General features: G+C 49.6%; 8 protein-coding genes across 8 annotated transcripts; 6 read left to right on the top strand and 2 right to left on the bottom strand.

Annotated features, from left to right (window-relative positions):
• Nucleotides 1–358: 358 nt before the first annotated feature.
• FSUBG_12478 (ornithine N5-oxygenase) lies at nt 359–2,098 on the top strand (the record flags this gene model as incomplete). The annotated part of the gene is made up of 3 exons (XM_036677270.1): nt 359–1,338; nt 1,393–1,963; nt 2,027–2,098. 3 exons carry the CDS (start codon nt 359–361, stop codon nt 2,096–2,098), a joined length of 1,623 nt encoding a protein of 540 aa, XP_036532051.1.
• A 2,506-nt stretch (nt 2,099–4,604) lies between these two features.
• Nucleotides 4,605–7,424, top strand: FSUBG_12477 (transcriptional regulatory; the record flags this gene model as incomplete). Its single annotated transcript, XM_036677269.1, has 4 exons — nt 4,605–4,792; nt 5,100–6,431; nt 6,483–6,726; nt 6,777–7,424. 4 exons carry the CDS (start codon nt 4,605–4,607, stop codon nt 7,422–7,424), a joined length of 2,412 nt encoding a protein of 803 aa, XP_036532050.1.
• Nucleotides 7,425–7,992: 568 nt separating this feature from the next.
• On the top strand, nt 7,993–9,550 carry FSUBG_12476 (translation initiation factor eIF-2B subunit family; the record flags this gene model as incomplete). The annotated part of the gene is made up of 2 exons (XM_036677268.1): nt 7,993–8,114; nt 8,164–9,550. 2 exons carry the CDS (start codon nt 7,993–7,995, stop codon nt 9,548–9,550), a joined length of 1,509 nt encoding a protein of 502 aa, XP_036532049.1.
• A 1,306-nt stretch (nt 9,551–10,856) lies between these two features.
• On the top strand, nt 10,857–12,637 carry FSUBG_12475 (nicotinamide mononucleotide permease; the record flags this gene model as incomplete). The annotated part of the gene is made up of 6 exons (XM_036677267.1): nt 10,857–11,058; nt 11,127–11,269; nt 11,324–11,372; nt 11,432–11,596; nt 11,647–12,041; nt 12,098–12,637. 6 exons carry the CDS (start codon nt 10,857–10,859, stop codon nt 12,635–12,637), a joined length of 1,494 nt encoding a protein of 497 aa, XP_036532048.1.
• A 103-nt stretch (nt 12,638–12,740) lies between these two features.
• FSUBG_12474 (U1 snRNP) lies at nt 12,741–14,438 on the bottom strand (the record flags this gene model as incomplete). The annotated part of the gene is made up of 1 exon (XM_036677266.1): nt 12,741–14,438. The coding sequence occupies one exon, from the start codon at nt 14,436–14,438 to the stop codon at nt 12,741–12,743; it is 1,698 nt and encodes a 565-aa protein (XP_036532047.1).
• Nucleotides 14,439–15,334: 896 nt separating this feature from the next.
• On the top strand, nt 15,335–16,407 carry FSUBG_12473 (DPP1-diacylglycerol pyrophosphate phosphatase; the record flags this gene model as incomplete). The annotated part of the gene is made up of 4 exons (XM_036677265.1): nt 15,335–15,400; nt 15,454–15,510; nt 15,564–15,657; nt 15,710–16,407. The coding sequence occupies 4 exons, from the start codon at nt 15,335–15,337 to the stop codon at nt 16,405–16,407; spliced, it is 915 nt and encodes a 304-aa protein (XP_036532046.1).
• A 231-nt stretch (nt 16,408–16,638) lies between these two features.
• FSUBG_12472 (proteasome subunit alpha type-4) lies at nt 16,639–17,577 on the bottom strand (the record flags this gene model as incomplete). Its single annotated transcript, XM_036677264.1, has 4 exons — nt 16,639–16,766; nt 16,819–17,237; nt 17,305–17,489; nt 17,554–17,577. The coding sequence occupies 4 exons, from the start codon at nt 17,575–17,577 to the stop codon at nt 16,639–16,641; spliced, it is 756 nt and encodes a 251-aa protein (XP_036532045.1).
• Nucleotides 17,578–18,810: 1,233 nt separating this feature from the next.
• Nucleotides 18,811–21,492, top strand: FSUBG_12471 (CTI6 Cyc8-Tup1 interacting; the record flags this gene model as incomplete). The annotated part of the gene is made up of 2 exons (XM_036677263.1): nt 18,811–19,554; nt 19,609–21,492. The coding sequence occupies 2 exons, from the start codon at nt 18,811–18,813 to the stop codon at nt 21,490–21,492; spliced, it is 2,628 nt and encodes an 875-aa protein (XP_036532044.1).
• Nucleotides 21,493–22,310: the final 818 nt, after the last annotated feature.

Genomic DNA, 22,310 nt, shown 5'->3' with positions numbered 1-22,310 from the left:
CAGAGCTAGACCCTGATAGTGTCACTTTTGCCTCTACGACAATCCGGACATTGGAAGCCTCATTCAACCTTTTATCCATTATATGAAGCTCATCTGCATCAATTCTCCAATCTGTGCACCATATTGACCAGATTGGGTAATACCTGATTCTCAGGAAGGAATGAGAGCTGCTGCAAACCGGACTTATTCCTCACAGTCTCCCATTCACTTGGTGGACCTCTTCCCGGTTTCTCACACGTCACGACTTTGAATACGCCAAATCTTATAGACACAAAGTTTGTGCTATAAAATTTAGCCCGCATTCAAGATTCTATTATAATTTTAGACATATACCCCTCTTCAACAGCAATCAGTCATCATGTCACCCCACAGCGAGGTTTCATTCAACGGCTCCGAGGCCCCAGTCTCCAACGGAACCACCAACGGTCACAACGGCACAAATGGCACCAACGGCATTACTAACGGCCACAACGGCCATGTCAACGGCAACGGTAGCAGCAACGGAAACGGAGCTGCCCCTGCTGCCCGCCATGGGCCCCGAGTTCACAAGGAGAGATCTCCTTATCTCGAGTCCGCTCCCGCAGATTCTGAGTTTGACCTCATCTGCGCTGGTTTCGGCCCCGCATCTTTGGCTGTAGCCGTCGCTATTCACGATGCCATCGCCGAGGGCAAGAAGCTTCGCCCTGATGGCGCAGCTCCCAAAGTTCTTTTCCTGGAGAAGCAGGCCAAGTTCGCTTGGCACGCCGGTATGCTGCTCCCAGGAGCCAAGATGCAAATCTCCTTCATCAAGGATCTGGCCACTCTTCGCAACCCCCGATCTGAGTTTACTTTCCTTAACTACCTCCACCGCCAGGGTCGTCTCGTTGACTTTACCAACTTGAGCACTTTCCTCCCTGCCCGTACTGAATACGAGGACTACCTTCGCTGGTGCTCTTCTTGGTTTGACCACGTTGTGAGCTACAACAACGAGGTTCTCTCTATCTCCCCCGAGAGCAAAGTGGCCGGTGCCGTCAAGACTTTTACCGTTCAGGCTCGCAACGGCAAGACTGGTCAGGTCCAATCTTTCCGCAGCCGTCACGTTCTCGTTGCTGCTGGTGGCCAGCCTTCGCTCCCCAAGAGCCTCCCTGCTAAACACCCTCGTGTCCTGCACTCTTCTCAATTCGCCAACTACGCCCCTCAGATCCTAGCCAAGCAGAACGCTCCTTACCGCGTTGCTGTTATCGGTGCTGGCCAGAGCGCCGCCGAGATCTTCAACAACGTCCAGAACCTGTACCCCAACTCTAAAACCTACCTCATCATGCGTCAGGAGTTCCTACGCCCGAGTGATGACTCTCCATTGTAAGTTGTACACAGTCGACCATTATAGGAACCCCTGCTGACGATCACGTACAGCGTCAACTCCATCTTCAACCCCGAGTACATTGACAACTTGTGGCCACGATCTGTTAAGGCTCGTGAGACTCTTTTGACCGAGGCTCGCGCCACCAACTACGGTGTTGTTCGCCTGGAGCTCATTGAGCACCTCTTCGAGAAGATGTACGACCAGAAGCGTGAGATCAGCGACGATGAGACACAGTGGCCCCACAGAATTCTCGCTGGCCGTGAGATTGCCAGCGTCGACACCAAGGGCGACGCTCTCGAGATCAAGGTCCAGCGCGTGAACGATGGTCCTCTCGATGGCTTCGTCGACCAGGAGACTTTTGAAGTTGATCTGATCGTTGCTGCCACCGGTTACAAGCGAAGCGCTCACGTCGACATGCTCAAGGACGCATGGACAATTCTCCCCAAGACTGTATCAGGACGTAACGAGTCCCCCAAGGGCGTCAACGGCTGGAACGTCGAGACACAAGATGGCGAGCGCAAACTGGCCGTCGGGAGGGATTACCGAGTCAAGTTCTCTCCTGGCACTGTTGCCGACGACTCTGGCGTCTGGCTGCAGGGCTGCTGCGAGGGTACTCACGGGGTAAGTGATCTACCGTGAATTGGTCATGTTTATTCGATCGATAGTCACTAACATTGTCTCTAGCTGAGTGACACCCTCCTCTCTGTCCTGGGCACTCGCTCAGGCGAGATTGTTCAATCTATTTTCAAGCAATAAATGTTATGACAGCACGAATGAATGGATACCTACGTTTGTAATGGGGTTGCAAGGGCAGCGAAAATAGCTGACTGGACTGAAAATAGCAGTCTTGCCGCTTAAGTCATTTTTTATTTACTATATCCTTTGGTATTTGCTATTAGTTATCGTCATTATCGTTTACAGTACGTACTGCGAATTAGGAGACAAAAGTTGGATTTCAGTTATTCCTTTTGGTGTTCTGTAGATTTTGTTATAGTCGCACCACGGCATTGAAAAAGTACCTATTTACAATCTCCAATTTCCATTCTCTGTGTGCCATGCAACCATTGTCACATCTCAGTATCGAGGCTATTCTTGATATGAGGTCGCAACTCTCCATTTTTGACATGTCTCCTTAAGCTTATTCCAGTTGCCACATTTTCAACGCACTGTTTCGGGCCGCTTCTCGGGTACTGCGCCTAATATGAAGGGCTTAGCACGACCCGATATAAGTCGGCATCACACTGCAAGTCACCAAGTTCACGAACGCCAGTCTACCGACTGCCCGTTTTGTGTTTCTGATTTCCAATGTTGCTCCCTAGTGGGCTAGCTGCTGTAAGATTCAGTACTCGGGATGACTTCATAGCTCTTGGCCAGCACTGCACCAAGTGTTGTTATTGACCGTTAAACGTAGTATCTCCGTTACACCAAACGGAGTGCGCCTCTGCAATTGGCAATGACGATGGGAATCGCCCGGCCAGCAATATCATCTTTTAGGCAGAGCTGTGAGGACTGTATGGAAGCGCATGACATGCTTGTGCTTGAACGGGCCTCTTACAATTTGCTCCGATAGCGAGGCCCCCCATGCTTTCACTCGAGACTGACAAATTGACTCGCTGGTGTTGAGTCATTCTTTCATATCTCGGAAAGACCGCAGTAAAAGCTTCACGCTGTCGAGATGCCATGCAGAGGCGGGCCGGCCATCCCAGCATTTGGCTACACACCCACTTGCTGAAGAGCAGATTCTCTTCCTTTCTGGTCTACGACATCGTATAGTTAGCTGCCCACAGATGCAAGACAGACTAGCAACGTAAAAAAAATGCAAAGAATATATGCCAAGATCTTTTACGACAAGGGTTGTCGTCTTTTTTTTTTTCTCTTCTTCTTTTTCGGCACGCATAAAGAGGCCTAAGCATGGGTGGTAGCAATGTGTCAAGGACAGAGCCCAACAACATCACTGCTACATACCGACACTCATCAACGAGTTCCCCTGTTGAGTTTTGTGCAGGAGGTAAAGAGTTTTGCTTTTGTAAGCAATCAACGGTCGAGTCTCGAGATGAAGCTGACAAGGTTGCAAGCCCTTGTCGAAGCGACTTTGTTCCGTCTTATTCCATGCAGGTTAAAAGGAGTACTACCTCGGCTTAGCGTTGGAGTTGTTCAAACAGAGACAGAGAGATCAACCATGTGTCAGCATGCGCATTGATAATACACACACACACACACACACACACACACACACACACACACACACACACACACACACACACACACACACACACACACACACACACACACACACACACACACACACACACACACACACACACACACACACACACACACACACACACACACACACACACACACACACACACACACACACACACACACACACACACACACACACACACACACACACACACACACACACACACACACACACACACACACACACACACACACACACACACACACACACACACACACACACACACACACACACACACACACACACACACACACACACACACACACACACACACACACACACACACACACACACACACACACACACACACACACACACACACACACACACACACACACACACACACACACACACACACACACACACACACACACACACACACACACACACACACACACACACACACACACACACACACACACACACACACACACACACACACACACACACACACACACACACACACACACAACGGGCATACCAACCGAGAGGTCTGAGAGTGTTCTTCTTTGGAGAGAAAAGCCATGAAGAGAAGTTAAAATCAGAGTCGAGTCTGTGCAGGCCTTGTTGCTCGGGCCAGTGCCGTAGGCAGGCCAGAGTAGAGCGGAGCGGAACGCTCAGTCGAAATAAATAGTCTGCAGGGTTCAACGAACCGTGCCGCAAGCGAGGCGATCCAGGTCTAGGTGATATTTTTGGCGATATGAACTCTCCATAATTGATTGACTGATTCCGGCTTCCCTCCCAAATTTCCGCACCAACGGTTGCACATTGTGAGAAACTGAGAATCCTTTCGGGTGGGGGACATCGACATCCAATGCCATCTTTTCTGAGCGGCGGCCCCTAAAGTGGTACTGTACATACAGTACTAACCTAGCACTGGTAGCAGCACTCACTCTTGGTAGGTTCTACCAGGCAGGGGCTGACTGGTTCTCAGTCTCTGAGAGTAAACGACGAGTGTTCTCCTCTTGGAAACGGAAACTCACCAACGACTAAGCCATGAAGCAGCCCGCCGACGACTCTGGCCCAACTGCAACTACGAATGCACCTGGACCACGATCGGCTCGACCTCGGGCTTCCCTCTCTGTTTCTGTTTCTGCCTCTGCCGCCCATAATCCGCGACGGCTTCCTGTCAATCCCCGCCGGCACAAGGTTGCTCCCGAGCATCGCAAGCGTGTCGCTACAGCGTAAGTTGATTAGTTTCCCATGTGTCTACCCGTCTACAGTACCACACTACTGTAGCTACTATTCAATCAATCGATATATCCTGCGATGGGCCTGTTTGTATCGATCTTCTTTTATGTACCATCTATCGATACTTCAATTTCACTTCAATTATGCTCAATTATTCCTGCGTTTCGGCAGATGTCAAGCTTGACTGAGGTCCCCCTCAAGTCACTGACTTATCAATCATATCATCATAAAACAGCTCACGTCTTATCTAACACATGTCTTGCTGAAAAGGTGCAATGCTTGCAATGTGAGAAGAGTCAGATGCTCTGGTGAGCACCCGTGTCGCCAATGTCAATCCTCTTCACGCGACTGCATATATCCTCAGCCTGTTGAGAAGGTGAGCATCACGCGCTCAGAGCTCGAGGATTTGAAACACAAGGCCGTTCTCTATGAGCGGGCTCTTCGAGACACTGTTCCAGCAGCCGTATCAAACGCCATCCCGGATTCTGCAAGTCGCCAAGAACTTTCGGATTTGCTTGGTCGGACCGCCTCTAGCCATGACATTGGATCATCGGCCGTTAGTCTAGCGGCACAGACAACGCCAACGATAGATGCAACAGCGCATATCGGGCGAGTGCCTCCTGAGCTTCCTCAGCTCCAGTATCCCAGTATACATCGACAATTCCAACAACAACCGCCCCATCTTCATCTTCAAGCTCAGCTATCAGATACTCGAATACAGGAACCCAGCTATGGACTATCTCGAACACATTCTATCCAGCTATCACATCCCGGGGCGACGCCTCAAAACCGGCAGGATGACGAAGAGAACTTGGTCTCAACCGAGGGTCGCCTGTTGCATGACCCTGACGGCTATGCTCGTTTCTTGGGTGAGACCAGTGGCGCAACTTTCCTCGACTACTTGAAGGAATTCATGACTACAGTTCTGCCTCTTGCATATCAAAATCTGCGTCCAGGTTCTGATGGAAGTGCGTTTTTATCAAGTCTTGGTCGTTACCAGACCTACGACTCGCGACCTTTGCATGATCGAGACGTTGATCCGACATGGTTTCCTACACCCCCAGAGATGGACTCGATGTTATCCGAGCTTCGTTATTTCATCCAAGACGGTAACTGCCAATGGCCAAGCGGAGGAATCTACTGGTGGGGGGATCTCTCTTCACCACCGACAATCCCCTCCATGGAACGAGACTCAGCAAACTTGCGTCTGGCCAAGTGCCGTCATTTGGCTTTCTATCAGACAGCATTTGCTGTGGTATCTCAAGCTATGATCATGCCGCCCCAGGATATCTCTATAGACCCTCATCTCAGTGAGAACTACTTCAGCCGGGCCCGTATGCTCCTAGGGAACCCGCTTGACATTACACGCTTTACGCCCAACGAAGTATCGGTGCTGACACTGATGGGGTTCTACCTGATAGAGATGAACCGCCGTGATGCCGCATATATCTGCGTGAGCAACGCTATGCATATCAGCATCATGCACGGCGCACATAGGGGCTGGCTTGACGAGAGTGGCAAACGCGTGTTCTGGACACTGTATGTATTGGATCGCTATTTAAGCTGCCTCATGGGGAGACCCCCAACCATCATGGACGACGCAATTCGATTACCCCTCCCTTGCGATGCTCCGTAGGTTCCCCCCATCTATGCTCCTTCGCTCTGGCTGACTCCATTCGATAGGTCTATGCCTCCAGCAGATGGTCTCAAAGCTCATGTCGAGCTTTCACGGATATCATGCCATATCGTGTGCAACACGTATCGCATTTCCCCGTCAGAAGACGCCGCAAGACCTGTGAGAAGCCTCGAAGGGGAGATCAGTATGCTCGACGAGTGGTGTCTGAAACTCCCACCTACGGTGCAACTCGCAAGCAACGGCCTGAGCGATGACCCAGCCACTTGCTTGCTGCACATGCACTACAACCAGGTAATTTCTCCATTTTCCATTTTTGGGGGTTAGGCTAACATGTCCTTTAGTTGATAATCTTGACTATCCGCCCCGTTTTCTTCGCCTTGGTCAAGAAATCATTTGCAGAAAAGCTGGTCTCGCGGCAATGTTCCTTGAGTTCACACCCACAACTCCCTCTACTGAAGCGATGTATAACATCGGCAGAACACAATATTCAGCTCGCTCGACAGATCCTACTTGTCAACCATCCTCGAAAGCTGCTTCAAGCTGGTCTTCACTTCATTTTCAACGCTGCCATAGTCCTGATGTTACAGCAGCTGGTAGAGGATCTGTGCCCGTCTTCTCGGAGTGAAAAGGCTCGGTCGCTTGACCTCGACTTTGTGATTGGGAGGTTCGAGGATGAGAGCCGAGTTGGCAGCAACTACGGTCGGGACTGTGCTACGGTACTTCGGGATCTTCGCGTTCTTGTACAGCGTCTTCCTATCCCTGTCGACATGAGCACTGCAACACGTTCCGTCAACATGACACAGACTACGACCACATACGATCCGATCGCAAATCGAACACATGTTGACATGGGACAGCAATGGTCAGATAAGCTGGCATCAGAGGCACTTCAGCAGCCTATCCTTGTTGATCAAGGCCACATATTATATAATGAGCTGGTTTCATGGATTGATGTCGATTGGCAATCTAATAATGGGTATCTGATTTGAGTTGGAGTTGGGCGCCCGTGAGCAACAAAAGTTGGCGACTGACATTGAGTTTTTATTTACAGAACAAAAGTTGATGCTTTTGAGGTTTAATTCTAGTGGATATTTGAGAGACTGTTCGAGGGGTATTTGAATGTATGATATGCAGTTACGATGATTTAGCTGTTGATAATGGACAATTAAATGTCCTCTAATGGTCAAATGGTGAACGAACTATTGGCCCAAGCGTGGTTCAGATTGGGATTCCCCACGAACATGATCGGATTCAAACATGGAAATAAGAGAGACAAGGATATTCCTGGTAACTTAATTCATGATTGTCGCTTCTGTATTGATGTAATTGAGGAGTGACGTGTGACAGTCATGTGATGAAGCATGTGGTAAGGTATTCGCAATCTTCCTTCCTTCATTCTATTGGGTTTCCATGCGTAAGGTACCAATTGTCTCACCCACGAAAATCCTAGTCGGCATCCCAAAGCCTCATCTTTTCGCTTCCCAAACGACACACGGCATGCACTTGATCTCGCGTTGTCATCTTTGACCGTCCAAGATCTGCGGTCTTTCGTCACGAATGGCACCTCTCAAGCACAGAGACGTCGCGACAGGCTTCATCTTCCGACTCCCCGCTGACGGTGAAGCTAAGAAACCCCAGGTCGCTCTCTTCCGCCGGAGCGGTCACGTAAACACATATCAGTAAGCAAAGTGTATTACCTTATCAGTGAACCCGTGCTTACATACCAAGGCACAAATATGCAGGCATTTCTGGAAGTGTAGATGACACTGACGCGGACCCTCTTGCCACAGCCTGGAGGGAACTTGCTGAGGAGACAACTCTTACGCATGAATCTTTATGCCTTTTTCGGAAAGGCAAGCCATTCTCGTTCGCTGATGAGTCTATTGGGAGAGAGTGGACCGTCAACCCTTTCGGTTTCCTTCTCAAATCCGAGAGTGACGGTGGCCGCGGTGAGGCTGGCATCAAAATTGACTGGGAGCATGAGGGGTACGAATGGTTCGATCCAGAGGCAATCAACGACTCAGATGACTTTGAAGGTGTCCCGCGCATCCTAGAGAGTCTTAGAAGGTTATGGTTAAACGTTGACTTGGGCCAAGAGGCAGGCAACACGCTTAGCCGGGGCTTGGTCGTTCTGCAGGAAGATCACGAAAGCGGAGCACGCCAGCTAGCTACTAAGGCTCTCGATACCTATATCGATGTTATCAAGAAAGTCGGTTTCACTGATCAAGTTCAGTGGTGGGACAATATCAGGTTTGCGGGATGGCACCTGTGGAAGAACGGGCGAGAAAGTATGGGCGCGTCTATCTTGAATGTTGTTCTATCAGCTTTGGACATAGTTCAAGACGGAATCCCACCCCGCGGCCCACTAGATAAGAGCTCGATCGATAATATCGTCAGAGCCTTGGAGGATTACGCCCGCGACAGACAGAATACCACTTCAAGAACTGGCGCAATGTTCCAGACTTTCATAGAGCAGCATCTGTTGGGAGGCGGACCACTCAAGATCCTTACCCTCTCCTCTAGCTCAACTATCACCTCGGCCATCACTCACGTTATGGGAAATACTTCGCGACCGGTGGAGGTTCATGTGCTCGAATCCCGACCACTCTTCGAAGGCGTCAAGATGGCACAGTCAATTGCTTCATGTGCCAACAAGTCCATGGCCAAGACCCGCTTGATAATCCACACTGATGCAAGCGTTGGCATCGCAGCGAAGGACATAGATATTGTGCTCATCGGAGCGGACCTGATCGACAAAACAGCTGCGGTTAGCAACAAAGTCGGCTCTCTGCCTGCTATTCTGACAGCCAAGTACGTGTCTCTAAAAGCCAAGATTGTCGTTTTGTCGGAGAAAGAGAAGGTACTCCCTTTTGCACCGCCAGGTGAGGAGGAAAACGATTCATGCGAGGTTATCCAAGCTTGGGGAAACCTCAGCTCAGCTGGGAGGGAGGTTCCCCACTCTCTGGTCACTGTCAAAAACGTGTACTTCGAGTGGGTGTCACCCGATTTGATCGATCACTACATCACTGAGGACGGCGTCACCGGTCGTGTGGGAATATCGAACTATGCCCAGGAAGTTGAGAAGAAGGCTGACCAATATTTTACCAATCTCTGATGCCAAAATCCGAGTGAGACGATCTGTAGCATGGTCCTTAACCCCGACAATCTGGAGAGTTACATTACCTGTTTCACGACCCAACCAATAGCAATAGCACATGGCATCTTGGTGCCTTGGAACGTCTGACGGAGGCTCGGGTTCACAATATCGAAATATGACTGAATCGGTATAGCTGTGGGGGTTGTCTTACATCGCCTTCCCCGTTGGAGGCTTTGATTCCTCATGCAAGCTCTCCTGCCCGGCGTATCTGTTATTGGAGAGGTTTCTCAATCGCCATCAATGGGGATGGTGGATTCGCATCTTGCCACTCACTTCGAGTGCCTGTTCAGACATTGGAAACTCCACTTCAGCTCACCAGAGGGACCAACGTTCGACTTGACAATATTGTAACCCCCTTTGCTCGAGGCGTTATTCCGGAATGTTCATTCAAGCCACCCATAAGCCCTTGTTGCAACCAAGGCGTATCGACAGAACGCCAAGTGTGGAACAATACGTTCTAAGTAAGCAGCGCGAAGGATCCTGGATTCTGGGGTATATGTCAGCCTTACAGCCCTAACGACACAGCCCACGACTTAACGAACTTGATCATCAGCAACATGATTTGCTCATCGCGGCAAACTTGGAATTCCTTCCCTGGTTTGCACATAATTGTGGAGGCACTTATCAATTCGTTCTATGAGTACCCGCTCCTAGGTAATGAGTCAAGATGGGCCTCGTTAGCTCAATTCCCGCTACTTTTCGACCCCAATACAGCCATCCACCACGTTTAACGTGCTTTTCGTGGGCTAAAGATGCGGTCAGTTTGTGTCCCAACGCTCAGGCAACCCTGATTGAGGTTACAGTAGTGGCGCTGAGCATCTGCCTATTCGAGGCACTTCCTGTCAGCCTCAATCCCGAGCGTCTGGTCTGCTGTCAGATTCTTACTTCATGATAGGCCAACAGCAAACCTTGATTTATATACGACCGTGACAAACAGAATGACGTCCGGATCGGGCCTACGCATGGATCACGCTTACCAGATTCTTGGGACAACAGCTGGAAGCCGGATCATTGGTCCGACCCCCAATTAAACCCTGGACCTTATGAACATATGCGGAGATATCATCAAGAGCCTCCAGGTGTACATGTTTGGGAGACCTGTGCAAGCGAGAGTTGCCTGCCAAACGTATGCCTATATGAACCCAGCAACGACGCCAATGCACTGCTCGTAATATCTACAGTATAACACAAGGAATTTGCCTGTCTCTTCCTTTTTCAGGAGAAAAACAAACAATTTACATCTACAACTGAATCAGAAGCAGCCATGTCCGATCGGGAAGCCCTCCAGTCGAGCAAGTCGAGCAAGACTCCATCGAGCCGTACCACTGCCTACTCAGCCGAGCAGAACAAAGAGAGAAGTCGGACCCTCAATCAGAAGCTCGATTTTGCGTTGCTTCCGCTTCTTTCACTCCTATATTTGTTCAATGGTCTAGATCGTGGCAATGTTGGTAATGCTGAAACCCAAGGTAAACAACATCGTCTAGCTCCCCGCCCTGTGTACGTGCTTGATCGGTTGCTGACAGCTTGTTATCAGGTTTTACCACAGACATAGGGGCTAAGCCTGATGATTTGAATGAAGCAGTCTCTCTATTTTTCGTCACTTTTGTTGTCTTGCAGCCCGTTTCTGCCGCAGCTGGCCGTTATATTGGTGCTAAGCATTGGATCCCCTTTTTGATGGTAATTAGACAGTGCCACGGCTAGGAACGGAATTCTTACTGACACATTATGCAGTTTGGCTGGGGTGCAGTGACAATTGGTCAGGCTTTTATTAAAGGACGTGGTATGTAGCCCTTTCGTTCACTCCCACATCTAGTCAACCCTCTTCTGACCTTACTCTAGGGGCACTCATCGCCACACGTTTGCTCATTGGCGCCTTTGAAGCGGGCTTCTACCCCACGGCCGTTGCGTATTTGTCATTCTTCTATCCTCGCTACGACTTTTGTGTTAGACTCGCTCTATTCTACGGACAGTATGCCATCGCTGGAGCCTTCTCAGGCTCAATCTGTGAGTTCTGGTTGTAACAATTCTTCAAGCAAATTACTGACTCCTTCAAGCATACGGCATTTTCCATCTGCGTGGTGGTGGCCTCAAGAACTGGCAATATCTCTTCCTTATCGAGGGAGCACTGACATGCTTCTTTTCTATCATTGCTTGGCTGTGGCTACCTAAAGGCCCTGGCTCTGCTTGGTTTCTTCGTCCAGATGAACGAGAGTTTGCTGTCGAACGTATGAAACAAGACAACGCCGAGTTCGTACAGCATGAGTACAGCGAAGATGGTATCGAAGAGAATCGCTTGAGCAAGAGAGATTTCGTGGAAACGATGAAAGACTGGAAGCTGTGGACTGTGCTTCTGCTCAACATTTGCGCAAGTGTCCCCAGCGGTGCATTCTCGGTTTTCCTGCCCCTCGTTGTTCAGGGGCTGGGTTACGAGTCTATCCTTGCCAACCTGGTGTGTTTTACTTCCTCCTCGCCTCAAATGGGCTTGACTGACTGCGAGCGATCTAGATGACAGTTCCGCCCTTCGTGTGTGGTGCTCTCGGCCTCTACGCCTTTGCTCTAAGTTCGGATCACTTCAAGGAACGGGGATATCACATCTTGGGCGGCTTGGTCATTGGTATCATTGGCCTGATCCTTACCGTTACAATCTCCTCGAGCACCGGGCAGTACGTTTCACTTTGTGTGCTCCTATCTGGCGTATACATTTCGGCTCCTCTCACGATGGCATGGCTCAGTGGCAACACGCCTGAGCCTGGCAAGCGAGCTCTTGTGCTTGGCGTCAATGGTTTCGGTAACCTCGGAGGCGTGATCGGGGCGCAGTTGTACCGACAGCGATACAAGCCTCATTACAGATTTCCATTTTACGTCACGCTGGGTTTCCTTGCCATTGCCTTGATCGGATATTTGTCTTATCGATTCATGCTTGCAGCGGTCAACAAACGCAAGCAGGCGATATTGAACACCATGTCACCAGAGGAGATTGAGAGTGAGAGACTCAACGACCGCCGATACGCAGACAAGAAGTTCACTTTCATGTATGGGCTGTGATCGTCTATATAGACACTAGCCCATCACAGTTGGTTGGTCGGTCGATAGAATTAGATTACTAGATAGATGCGTACGCAGATACAAGATCTGTTTTCCCTCAATATCATGGTTCCTTTTCTGCAACCTTCATGCTAGCCAACTGGCTCTGCAATCCTTGCTTTCCTACCTTCATGGCCATCTCCAACTCCCTTTCTTCATCTCTCAATCGGGCTTTACTAGCCGCCACCTCTCGATCGCGCTTCTTCTTCTGTTCCTCCACCACACGGTTCCTCTCCTCCAGTGCCTTCTCGCGCTTCTCGCGTGACTCACGCTGCTTTCGCTGCTCCTCGTCGTCCTTAGCTGCATCTAGGTCCTCTGGTGGGGGAGGCAGATTGCTCACGTAAGCCTCGATCAGAGGATCGCGGATCTTGGGCTCGAGGGATATGAAGCGAATGTCGGTGAGAACCGGGTCGGGTAAGCCGGTAGATAGCGACTTGTTGTTTAGTAAGTGCATCGGCTGGGCCTTGAGCAGAGCAGTAAGATCGGACTTGAGTTTGGACTGGGGCATTTTGAGGCGACCAATGTGTTCTCGATATGCCTTCTCGCGATCCTTGTCGGTGATCTTGTGATCTTTCATGACGTCCTCTTTCTTGTATTTTCTCTTGAACTCGGGCCAGTACAGCTTCGGCGTCGCCTTTTCTTGCAGGAATGCCATGTAAGCAATACGAGGATCCCGCTTTTCCTGCCTGGCTCGTTGCTCCTTCAACTCCGCGATCTTCTCGCGCGTCCACTCGTCCCAGCAATCCCGGCGTGCTTTCGTGGTGCTGAGTGCTGTATATCGCAAGTCGTCGATGATTTTGCCTTCCTCCAAGAGTTTTTCCCATGGACTGTATGGGTTGATGTTGAAGTCGTTCAAGAGGTCCTTGAACAGGTATTTCGCATCGTCTACGGATAGAGGCACTCCCTCGGCACCTTCAGGCCATTCTTCAGCGTTTCCGTCGTCGTAGTCGCCTGGTTCAAGGCCGTAATCGTCCCCCATGGCCTGTAATTGAGCTGCAAAATCAGCTTCTGTGAATTCCATTGGAAGGTCTTCGTCTGCATCAGGATCTGCAGTTCGTTGCCGTTTGGAGGGATGTTCTCCATCGCCGTCACCTTCCCCTTCGTCATCCGTCACCTCGACCTCTTCATATTCGCTATCGTCGTCCAGTCCTGGCACTGGGGCCTCCTTCCTTTGCGGTATTACTTGCTCTTGTTGCTTGTCATCTTGTTTATGCTCCTTTCCTTGGTTCTCTCCTGTTGCTTTCTGCCGTAACCGGGCCTTGTCAAGCTCCAAAATGGCTGGCATCAACTTCTCCGGTATGCGCCAGTAGCTGGCATTCTTGACAGGGTTGTATACGAAGCGCCTCGAGTACTTAGTGTATACGAGAATCCATGGTTCACAACCTGGGATCGGCTCCTTTCTCCTCGGCTTGTCAACAGGCTGTGGACGGGGTCGACCTTCAAAGCCTCCACGACCTCCTCCATGCCCACCTAGTGAACTATTATTATACCTTGGCCCATTATTATCTTGATTGAGTTGCGCCATATAAGCATTAGCAACGTTGGGATCGGCTAGGTATGGTATTGAGCCATAACCAGGATATGCGGGAGCTGGTGGTTGCGCTGGCTGTGGAGGCGGCTGGGCTCCTGGACGTTTGTATGTCGATTCTTTTGTTTCAGCGTTGTAATAGTATGTATGTCCAGTCGGTGCGGTATGCTCGCTCCATCCTGGCGGGAGCGGTGCCAAAGCGGCAGCCGATGGTGTGTGTGTCGATTTGAGCATCTCGCTTCGTCGCGTCGCAAACTATGACATCAGGTTGTACATTCAGAAGCTATTCCTGAGATAGTGCTTCATAAGCAATATGTTCGCGCAGGCAGAGTTACTAGATTTCCGATTGTCGATATTTCATCGGTAGGAGTTGTCTCGTTGAAAAGTTGTTATGGTAGAGGGAAAGCAACAAAGTTTCCTGATCACCAACCGTCACAGAAGAAATCCATAAGAGCTTGGGCCTAAGAAAGAGTGGACAGTGATTTGACCTTGCCTACCCTATAGCTGAGCAGCCGCATCTAAAATACTCATCTCGACGTCTTCACTTCCAAGTTAAAAATGGAAATTCCTGTTTGAAATTTTGCTTAGAATTATTGTATTGGATATAAGAGTGGATGGGTATTGGTCTGTGATACTCATCAACGTCGTTTCTGCTTCTAAACTGCTACAGAGTTGAGGATATGTCGTGAAATGAGCAGGAAACAATGATGATCATGCCAGTTTTCAATTTGAAAAGTTTGATAATTCATTATCACCACTTAGTCCTGACTTTTGGTCTCCCGAGGACTAATAATGAACGTTGGCAGTAAATTGTCGGTGTATATCAATGACTTATCATCTGCATTTTCTCATTGATATAGCCCCAGAAAACCAGCGGAATATCAGGGGGCGCTCATTCCCGCATTTGGCAACATGTCCAACCTCAGCAAGAACCCGTTACGTTTTCTCAACAGTACCGAACTTGAGAGCCGCGTCTCTTTAACATGACTCGGCAACAAAGATAAACGCCCTCTCATTTGACGATACAGAAAAACTGCATTTTCCAATTGTTGCGACACTGCAGTCTGTCTACCTGCCTATGTTCCGACCCCTCCGCCCGTCAAACCTGATTTCCACCATCGTCATCAATCATGGCTCCAGCTCATAGCTATGGCTCCTCCGGCGGACCAGTCTCATTTTTGAGGAGATATTGGAAGGTATAGTGATTTAGAAAACCGGTATTTGGTGTTGTACTCATGACATATAACAGACAACTCACGCGCCTGATTATGTCGGCTTCCTGTTCCTCTTAACAGGCTGGATCTTGGTCTGTACTGTATCGTCAATGGGACCTCAGAACAGTGGTTGACAGGTTCACAGACGGTCCTCTTCGTCAACCCATTTCATCGCATGTTCTTCATAAACGACTTGCAGATCTCGTATCCCTTTGCGGTCCATGAGCGTGTCCCTGTCTGTACGTCTCAAACATCAACCTCTCCGTGACTGGACTTAACAAAGACTACCAGTTATGAACTTCGTATACGCCCTATTCACACCGCTGGGAGTTTTAATCGCTTACAACATAATCGCAAGGTCGTCAGCAGCCAAGCATGAAGTCACTTATCTCTCGTTCCTTATCTCTATTGTACTCACATCCTTCATCACTGACATCATCAAGAACGCTGTTGGCAGGCCTCGTCCTGATCTGCTAGACCGTTGCAAGCCCGCAATTGGCACAAAGGCTAACACCCTTGTTACCATCGATGTCTGCACGGCAGAAGATGGTCATATACTGCAAGAGGGCTGGCGATCATTCCCTTCTGGCCACTCATCCTTCTCATTCGCTGGCCTTGGTTTTCTCAGCCTCTTCCTCGCCGGCCAACTCCATGTGTTCCGTTACTCGGCTGGCGGTCGTGATCTAAGCCGCGCGTTGGTCTGCCTACTGCCACTCATCGGCGCTGGTCTAGTCGCTATATCGAGATGCGAGGATTATCGCCACGACGTCTACGATGTCTGCGTAGGCTCAGCTCTGGGCATGAGCATTGCGTATTGGAGCTACAGACGGCACTTTCCTCGCCTCTCAAGCACGAAATGCGACGAGCCTTATCCACGACCAGGAGTTGATACTCAGCCGGGATGGCAGCGAATCACGGATGATGAGGAGGCAGCAAGAGGGACAGATGTAGGATTCGAGATGGAAAACTTGAGAGGTTCGCGACGCTGATATTGGGGACTAGGAATAGTTTGCATGCTTGTCCGAGATGCTCCGGCTTAGCCTGCATTGCATTACTCTTTCACCGAAGCATCATGTGTTCGACAACACTTTTAGACTTGGTTGAGCCAGGCGTTGGATAAGTCTCGTTTTGTGGTCATTTCATGATATTATTGTACAGGGGCAGATAAGAGTGGCCCCGCATTCCTCTCCCCATCTATCAAGAATCTATAGCCTTGTTGCTTATTTTTCCTCCGTCTCCTCGTTCTTCGCCAGGTCATGCTCCTTCAACAACGCCGTAATCTCGTCAGCGCTCCACAGGCGGTGGTAGATCTTGCCGTCCTCGGTCTGTCCTACTGTCGCGAATTCAACTAGAAGCGATGTTAGCAGGAGTTCTGGTAGATATTCATAGACACAACGCACTCTTCTCGCTGCTCAGCTTGGTAGAATCCATTGTCTTGCTGAGAACCTTGACCGCCATGCCGCAAGCCTCCTCTAGAGTGCAGTCTTCCTTGTAATCCTGCTTGAGGAGACTCTGTGCGCTTGCGTTGTTGGCACCCGCACTTGTAGCCTTCCAGCCACCGTAGTTGCCAGAGGGGTTGCTGAGATAGAGCTGGAATTGTCTACGAGGATCCCACCCAGCGTAGATGAAAGACACACCGAAGGGTCGTAGACCACCGTGTTGGGTGTATCCCTGCTTAAGATCGCAAAGTCGACGCACAAGCTGTTCGCAAGGAATGTCTTCGTTATAAGTGAGGAGATATCGCTGAGCGGCTTGTCGGGCGTAGTTGATAAGGATGTTGGCATCGGCGGTCATGCCAGCGACGGCGCAAATCATGTTGCTAAACAAAAATATTGTTAATAAAGAACCTTCGACCTAGCGAGGTAGGCAATAGAGGGTTTGCGCACTCATTCAAGATGTAGAGCTTCTCGGCGGAGGTGTCTTGCTCCAACAGCTTCGAGGTGACCTTTCGCTCGGCGGCTAAGACGATACCATCCTTTGCCAGAATGCCAATGGCTGTACCTGCGTGTGAGATGGCTTCTAGGGCATATTCGACCTGGTACAGACGGCCCTCTGGTGAGAAGATGGTTGTCTATGGGAGCCGGTTAGCTTGGTGGGAGAGCTTCGAGGTACTGGAACTTCAAGGGCCAACGTACTCGGGAATCGTAACGGCGAGACATGATGGATTCGTTGTGATTACGTGATAAGAGAGATAAAGAGTAAGATTAGCCTCTCTGGAACAACTAAAAACCAGGTCGAAAGTAACAGAGAGCCGTTGTGATGGTGACAGTCTGGCTGATGGTGTTTGAGGCTGTGGATGCGTTTACGTCGTTACCTGTAACGGAGCTCTAGGCCGCCGCGCCGCGTTAGCTTTCTGCTGGTGAGCTGCTTGACACCAAGGCTGAAGAGTGTTGCCTCAGGTTGTATAATGGGGGGTAAAGTCTAGCCAATCGACTTGGACCCTAAACTGCAAGGCTGATCTGCCTCATGACTAATCCTATGTCTTATTGTTTCCATACAGTCACTGGAAAATACGGTAAGGTAGAAAGTAATGGCTTGTTGAATCAGGCAAACATATTGCCACAATCAGGCATCGAACACTTGCTCTCCATTGTCACGCAAAGCAATCGCATTGTCACAAGCGTGGGTTCCTGACCTGGTTAGTTCCTGCCACCTGCCACCACAATTCAGTTGCAGGGCATGGGCGACCGGGTGAAAGCTACTACCTAAGGTACCTCACCTAGTTTTTCTACCTCCGCAATAGCTCCCTTCCCCTCCAGTTTCGGGTTCGCAACTCTTCTCTTCTACATCATCATTTCATCCAGCACCATCCTCCCCAACCACCTCTGAGAGACTACAGCTGCTTGAGTTTATTTCACGGGGCATCTTAAGACACTCTCCTGAACATTGAATCTCAAGTGCGCGCGCCATTTTAACCACGGCACGCGACCTATCGCATTCTACTGATACTGGATCTCCACTATCGCAAATTCGTCGCGCACCTCTCACGCTGTTCTTGAGGTCGCTTCAAGGCACTGCCACATTTATCGCATTCACCACTTTCGGATTACAGCGAAACATATTCTTATTCTTCAGGCGCAGGCCACATTCCACCTGAGTACCTGTGCTAGTGAGGGCACATTTTTGCGCCAACACGGTTAGAGATTTGAAGACAAGCATCTGCGCGTGGATCAGCTGGGAGGAACCTGAATCTGTCCTTGACATAGTCGTGACTCTCAATCATTTCCCACGTAATTACCTCAATGCCTCTCTAAGGGCGCACGCCAACCTGCGCTTCGTTGCAACAGTAGAAATCCCTCCCAACACCTGCCACGCCACCAAACGCCGCTCAACATCGGCACGCGTCGCTTCATCCAAAACACCACATCACAGCCATTAGCACGTTCTTAATCATGTCCGGTAAGCGACAAAGACTCGCAAAGTCCCCGAAGCAACCCCAGCTCGTTCAAGACACAGCACCCCCAAAGCGCGACCGACACCGCGACACCACGCATTCTTCAGCACCAACTAACAACAACATCTCAGGCGAAGCGGAACCTCGACGATCGGTACGCGCCACTAAAGGCCAGCATACGAAATCATTCGACGAGCTTGAACCTGCAACCGTGCCCAAAAAGCGACAGACTAAGAAGACCAAGAAAGCTAAAGAGCAGGAACAAGAACAGGAACAGGAACAGCAGCAAGGACAAGAGGAAGAGGAGGAAGACGAAGTGATCCGCTGTGTATGCGGCGCTACCGAACAAGATGAAGATTCCGGTGAAGCCTGGATCGCTTGCGAAACCTGCGGCGCATGGCAGCACAACGTCTGTGTTGGGGTAAGCTCGTTCGATGATGAGATCCCTGAACATTACTGGTGCGAGGAATGTAGACCGGACGATCACAAGGAGCTCCTCGATGGCATAGCTAAAGGAGAGAAACCTTGGGAAGCTCGGCGCAAAGCGCATGAGGAGGAATCCAAGAAGAAGAAGCGTGGCGGACGAAAAGGCAAAGGCAAACGTCACAGCGAGACCAAGGAGGAAGACAAGGCCAAAGCCAAGTCCTCTCCTGTGCCTGTTCCGGACGCAACCAAAGATAAGAAAGAAACAAAAACGGGGAAGCGAAAGGCCCGCGAAGAGTCCCATGACGCCGATGGCAAGGTGCGATTTACATACTCCCCTTCCCCAAAATGCTTATACTAATACAATGTGTAGTCTGCCAAGGTTCGTCGCATATCAGAGAACGGTGCAACTCCTGTTCCTGTCTCCTATACACCACCCGATGACCTCGCCAAGTCGATATCAGATCTGCCCGGTCCTCGAACTGGCCCAGCTAAAGCCATGAGCAAGTCCATCAGTCATGTTTTGACATTGATGCAGAAGCAGGGCGAACTGGACCTGGAAGAGGGCAACACAGTTGAATCTATGGCCGAGACTTTCTCGCTTCAGATTGAGCGCGCTGTCTATGATTCTCACCCTGTGACCAAAGGCCAGAAAGAATATAACCAGCAAATCAAGTCACTAAGCTTCAACCTGAAGAACAATCCAGAGTTGTGTCATGGACTTGTCCATAGGACTCTGTCTCCCGCAGCTTTGGCTACTATGACATCAGAGCAACTTGCCTCGTCGGAAATGAAGAAGCAGACAGCCGAGATGAAAGCCAAGGCCGAGAAACAATCTATTCTTTATACTTCTGAGACGGGACCTCGCGTTCGACGAACACATAAGGGCGAAGAGGTCGTTGACGACGAAACATTTGTCAACGACTCTGCTGTGCCCCTCCCACCAGGACCCCCTCGTCGACCAGAGCCTCAGGCCGTTAAGAAGGAACCTACAGGAGGCGACAAGGCGGACCTGGCTTCACACCCACAGCAGCAGGACGATAAGCAGCGATCGCCAAGTCATCCTGAATTCGACATCAACGAAGTGTTCTCCAGCGTCAAGTCTCCCACTACAACTCAGAACAGGCGGCCTTCGGCTCTGGTAACTGGAGCCAATGGCCCGGGTGTGGATCCCGATATAGATCGCATGCTCCAAGATGAGAACGAGTCACCCCCCTATTCGCCCACAGAGGAGACTCAGGACCCTGATGTCATCTGGCAGGGCTCTCTTGCTATGAGCTCGATTGCTGACTTCCCAGCCACAGCCAAATATGTCGGTGGTGCCAACTTTGCTTCAGTTGGGCCGTGGTCTAAGTTGATCCCCAAGAGGATGACAGTGGCTGGACGAATCCCCGAACAAAATGCTATCGAGTACTTATGTAGTCTTCGTTACAGCAGCAGCACTGATGTCATTGTCGTTTCAGTTTCACCGGTCTCGCCCTGTTCTGATACTGAGTTTCACAATCTTCTTAACTACTTCATCAGCAAGAAGCGGTATGGCGTAATTGGAGATAAGACAATCGGCAATGTACGAGATACATATCTGGTACCAGTTCCTGCAGGGGAAGACAACTATCCCGAGTTTATGCTCAACCTGGTCGATAATAAGATTCCCAAGGTCCGGACGGAACCAATGTTGCTTGCGGTGTTTGTTTATCACAATGAACCTGACCAGCTCAAACACCTGAAGGATGGGACTGCCAATCAACAAGACACCAAAGCCCTGGGAACTCCAGTGCCTGCAGTGCATGCTCAGAGAAGTAACTCGACAGCGTCCGCGGGCCCGGCATTCTCTCCCGCGACCCCCCAGGCCCCTCAGGGAGGGCTTCAAGGAAGCTTCCCTCAGCAATCATCACCAGGTCAATTGCAGTCTAGAACCCCGGTGCCAATTCCCTTGCCACCGTATGCTCGGCCATCAGTGCCAGCACAAGCCCAAACACCGGCACCTGCAGCTGCGCCAGCACAGATGTCAGAAGCACAAAGGCACCAGGCTCAGCAGGCAGGTGTGGCCATGGCACACGAGCTCCTGGGACAGTGGATAGCATCCCCAACCGTGCAGTTCATCTTGCCTCAAGCGTACCAGATGGCCCGCAAGGAATGGGAAGTCGTAAGGAGGGTTCTGGAGCGTGATCCGAAAGCTCGAGACGACCTGCAGCATCTTGGTAATCTTCTGGAGAAGGAGAGCGCCACAGAAAAGACAGGAGGAGCTGCTGCATAATAATGGTATGCAACAAAAAGAGTAACACACAAGAATATATGAAATGCCAGCAAGGGGCGTGCAGGAGTTGAACAACGGAGGCTTGTACAAGGCGGCTTTATTTTTTCCTTGATATGGGCTAGGCGGCATATATATGCTTTCGCAGAGTATGGTTAGGGATGGGCTCTTGGATTTTATGATACTCTCGAGAAGCGAAAGTCGCGGATTGGTGTTCTTTTATATACCTTACCATACTTGTACCGTAGTCATGACTTTCTCTTTCTATGCGTTCTAACATTCATCCTTGATTTCCCAATCAATTGTAAATGTTTTGAGGCCCAGAGCCATATTTGGCCGTTTTGGACCATTACATAGGTCCATGCAGGTATCCATCCTACAGACGATCTTATGGAGCTTGTGACATCTAAATTATCTAAGGTCCAGAGTTAGGATTTATATAAGTTATATATCTCCTTTTAAAAAAAGACTTCCTACTATAGAAAATTAGTATATAACCTATCTTATACCCTAAACCTTATTATCTTTATATTTAAGCCTTTTCTAGTTATTACTTTTCCTTACTTATTATAAAGTTATTAAAATAAAGATAATAACTTAAGGTAATTACTTACTTTTATTAGTAAAAGTAAAGCTATTAAGACTTTAAAATACTATTATAAATAGTTAAAGGGCTTTTACCTTAAGAAATCCCTTTACTTATATATCTAATTATTAGTATTAGTTTAATAATTTATAAGGTAATAAATAAAGTACTAAATAGTAATTATTATTATTAATAACTTTAAATAGTAACTAGCTTTAAAATACTTATTATAGCT

The sequence above is a fragment of the Fusarium subglutinans genome, assembly GCF_013396075.1.
Source record: "Fusarium subglutinans strain NRRL 66333 chromosome Unknown NRRL66333_c0000270, whole genome shotgun sequence".
NCBI classification, from domain to species: Eukaryota; Fungi; Ascomycota; class Sordariomycetes; order Hypocreales; family Nectriaceae; genus Fusarium; species Fusarium subglutinans.
This window is presented reverse-complemented; position numbering and strand designations above follow the sequence as displayed.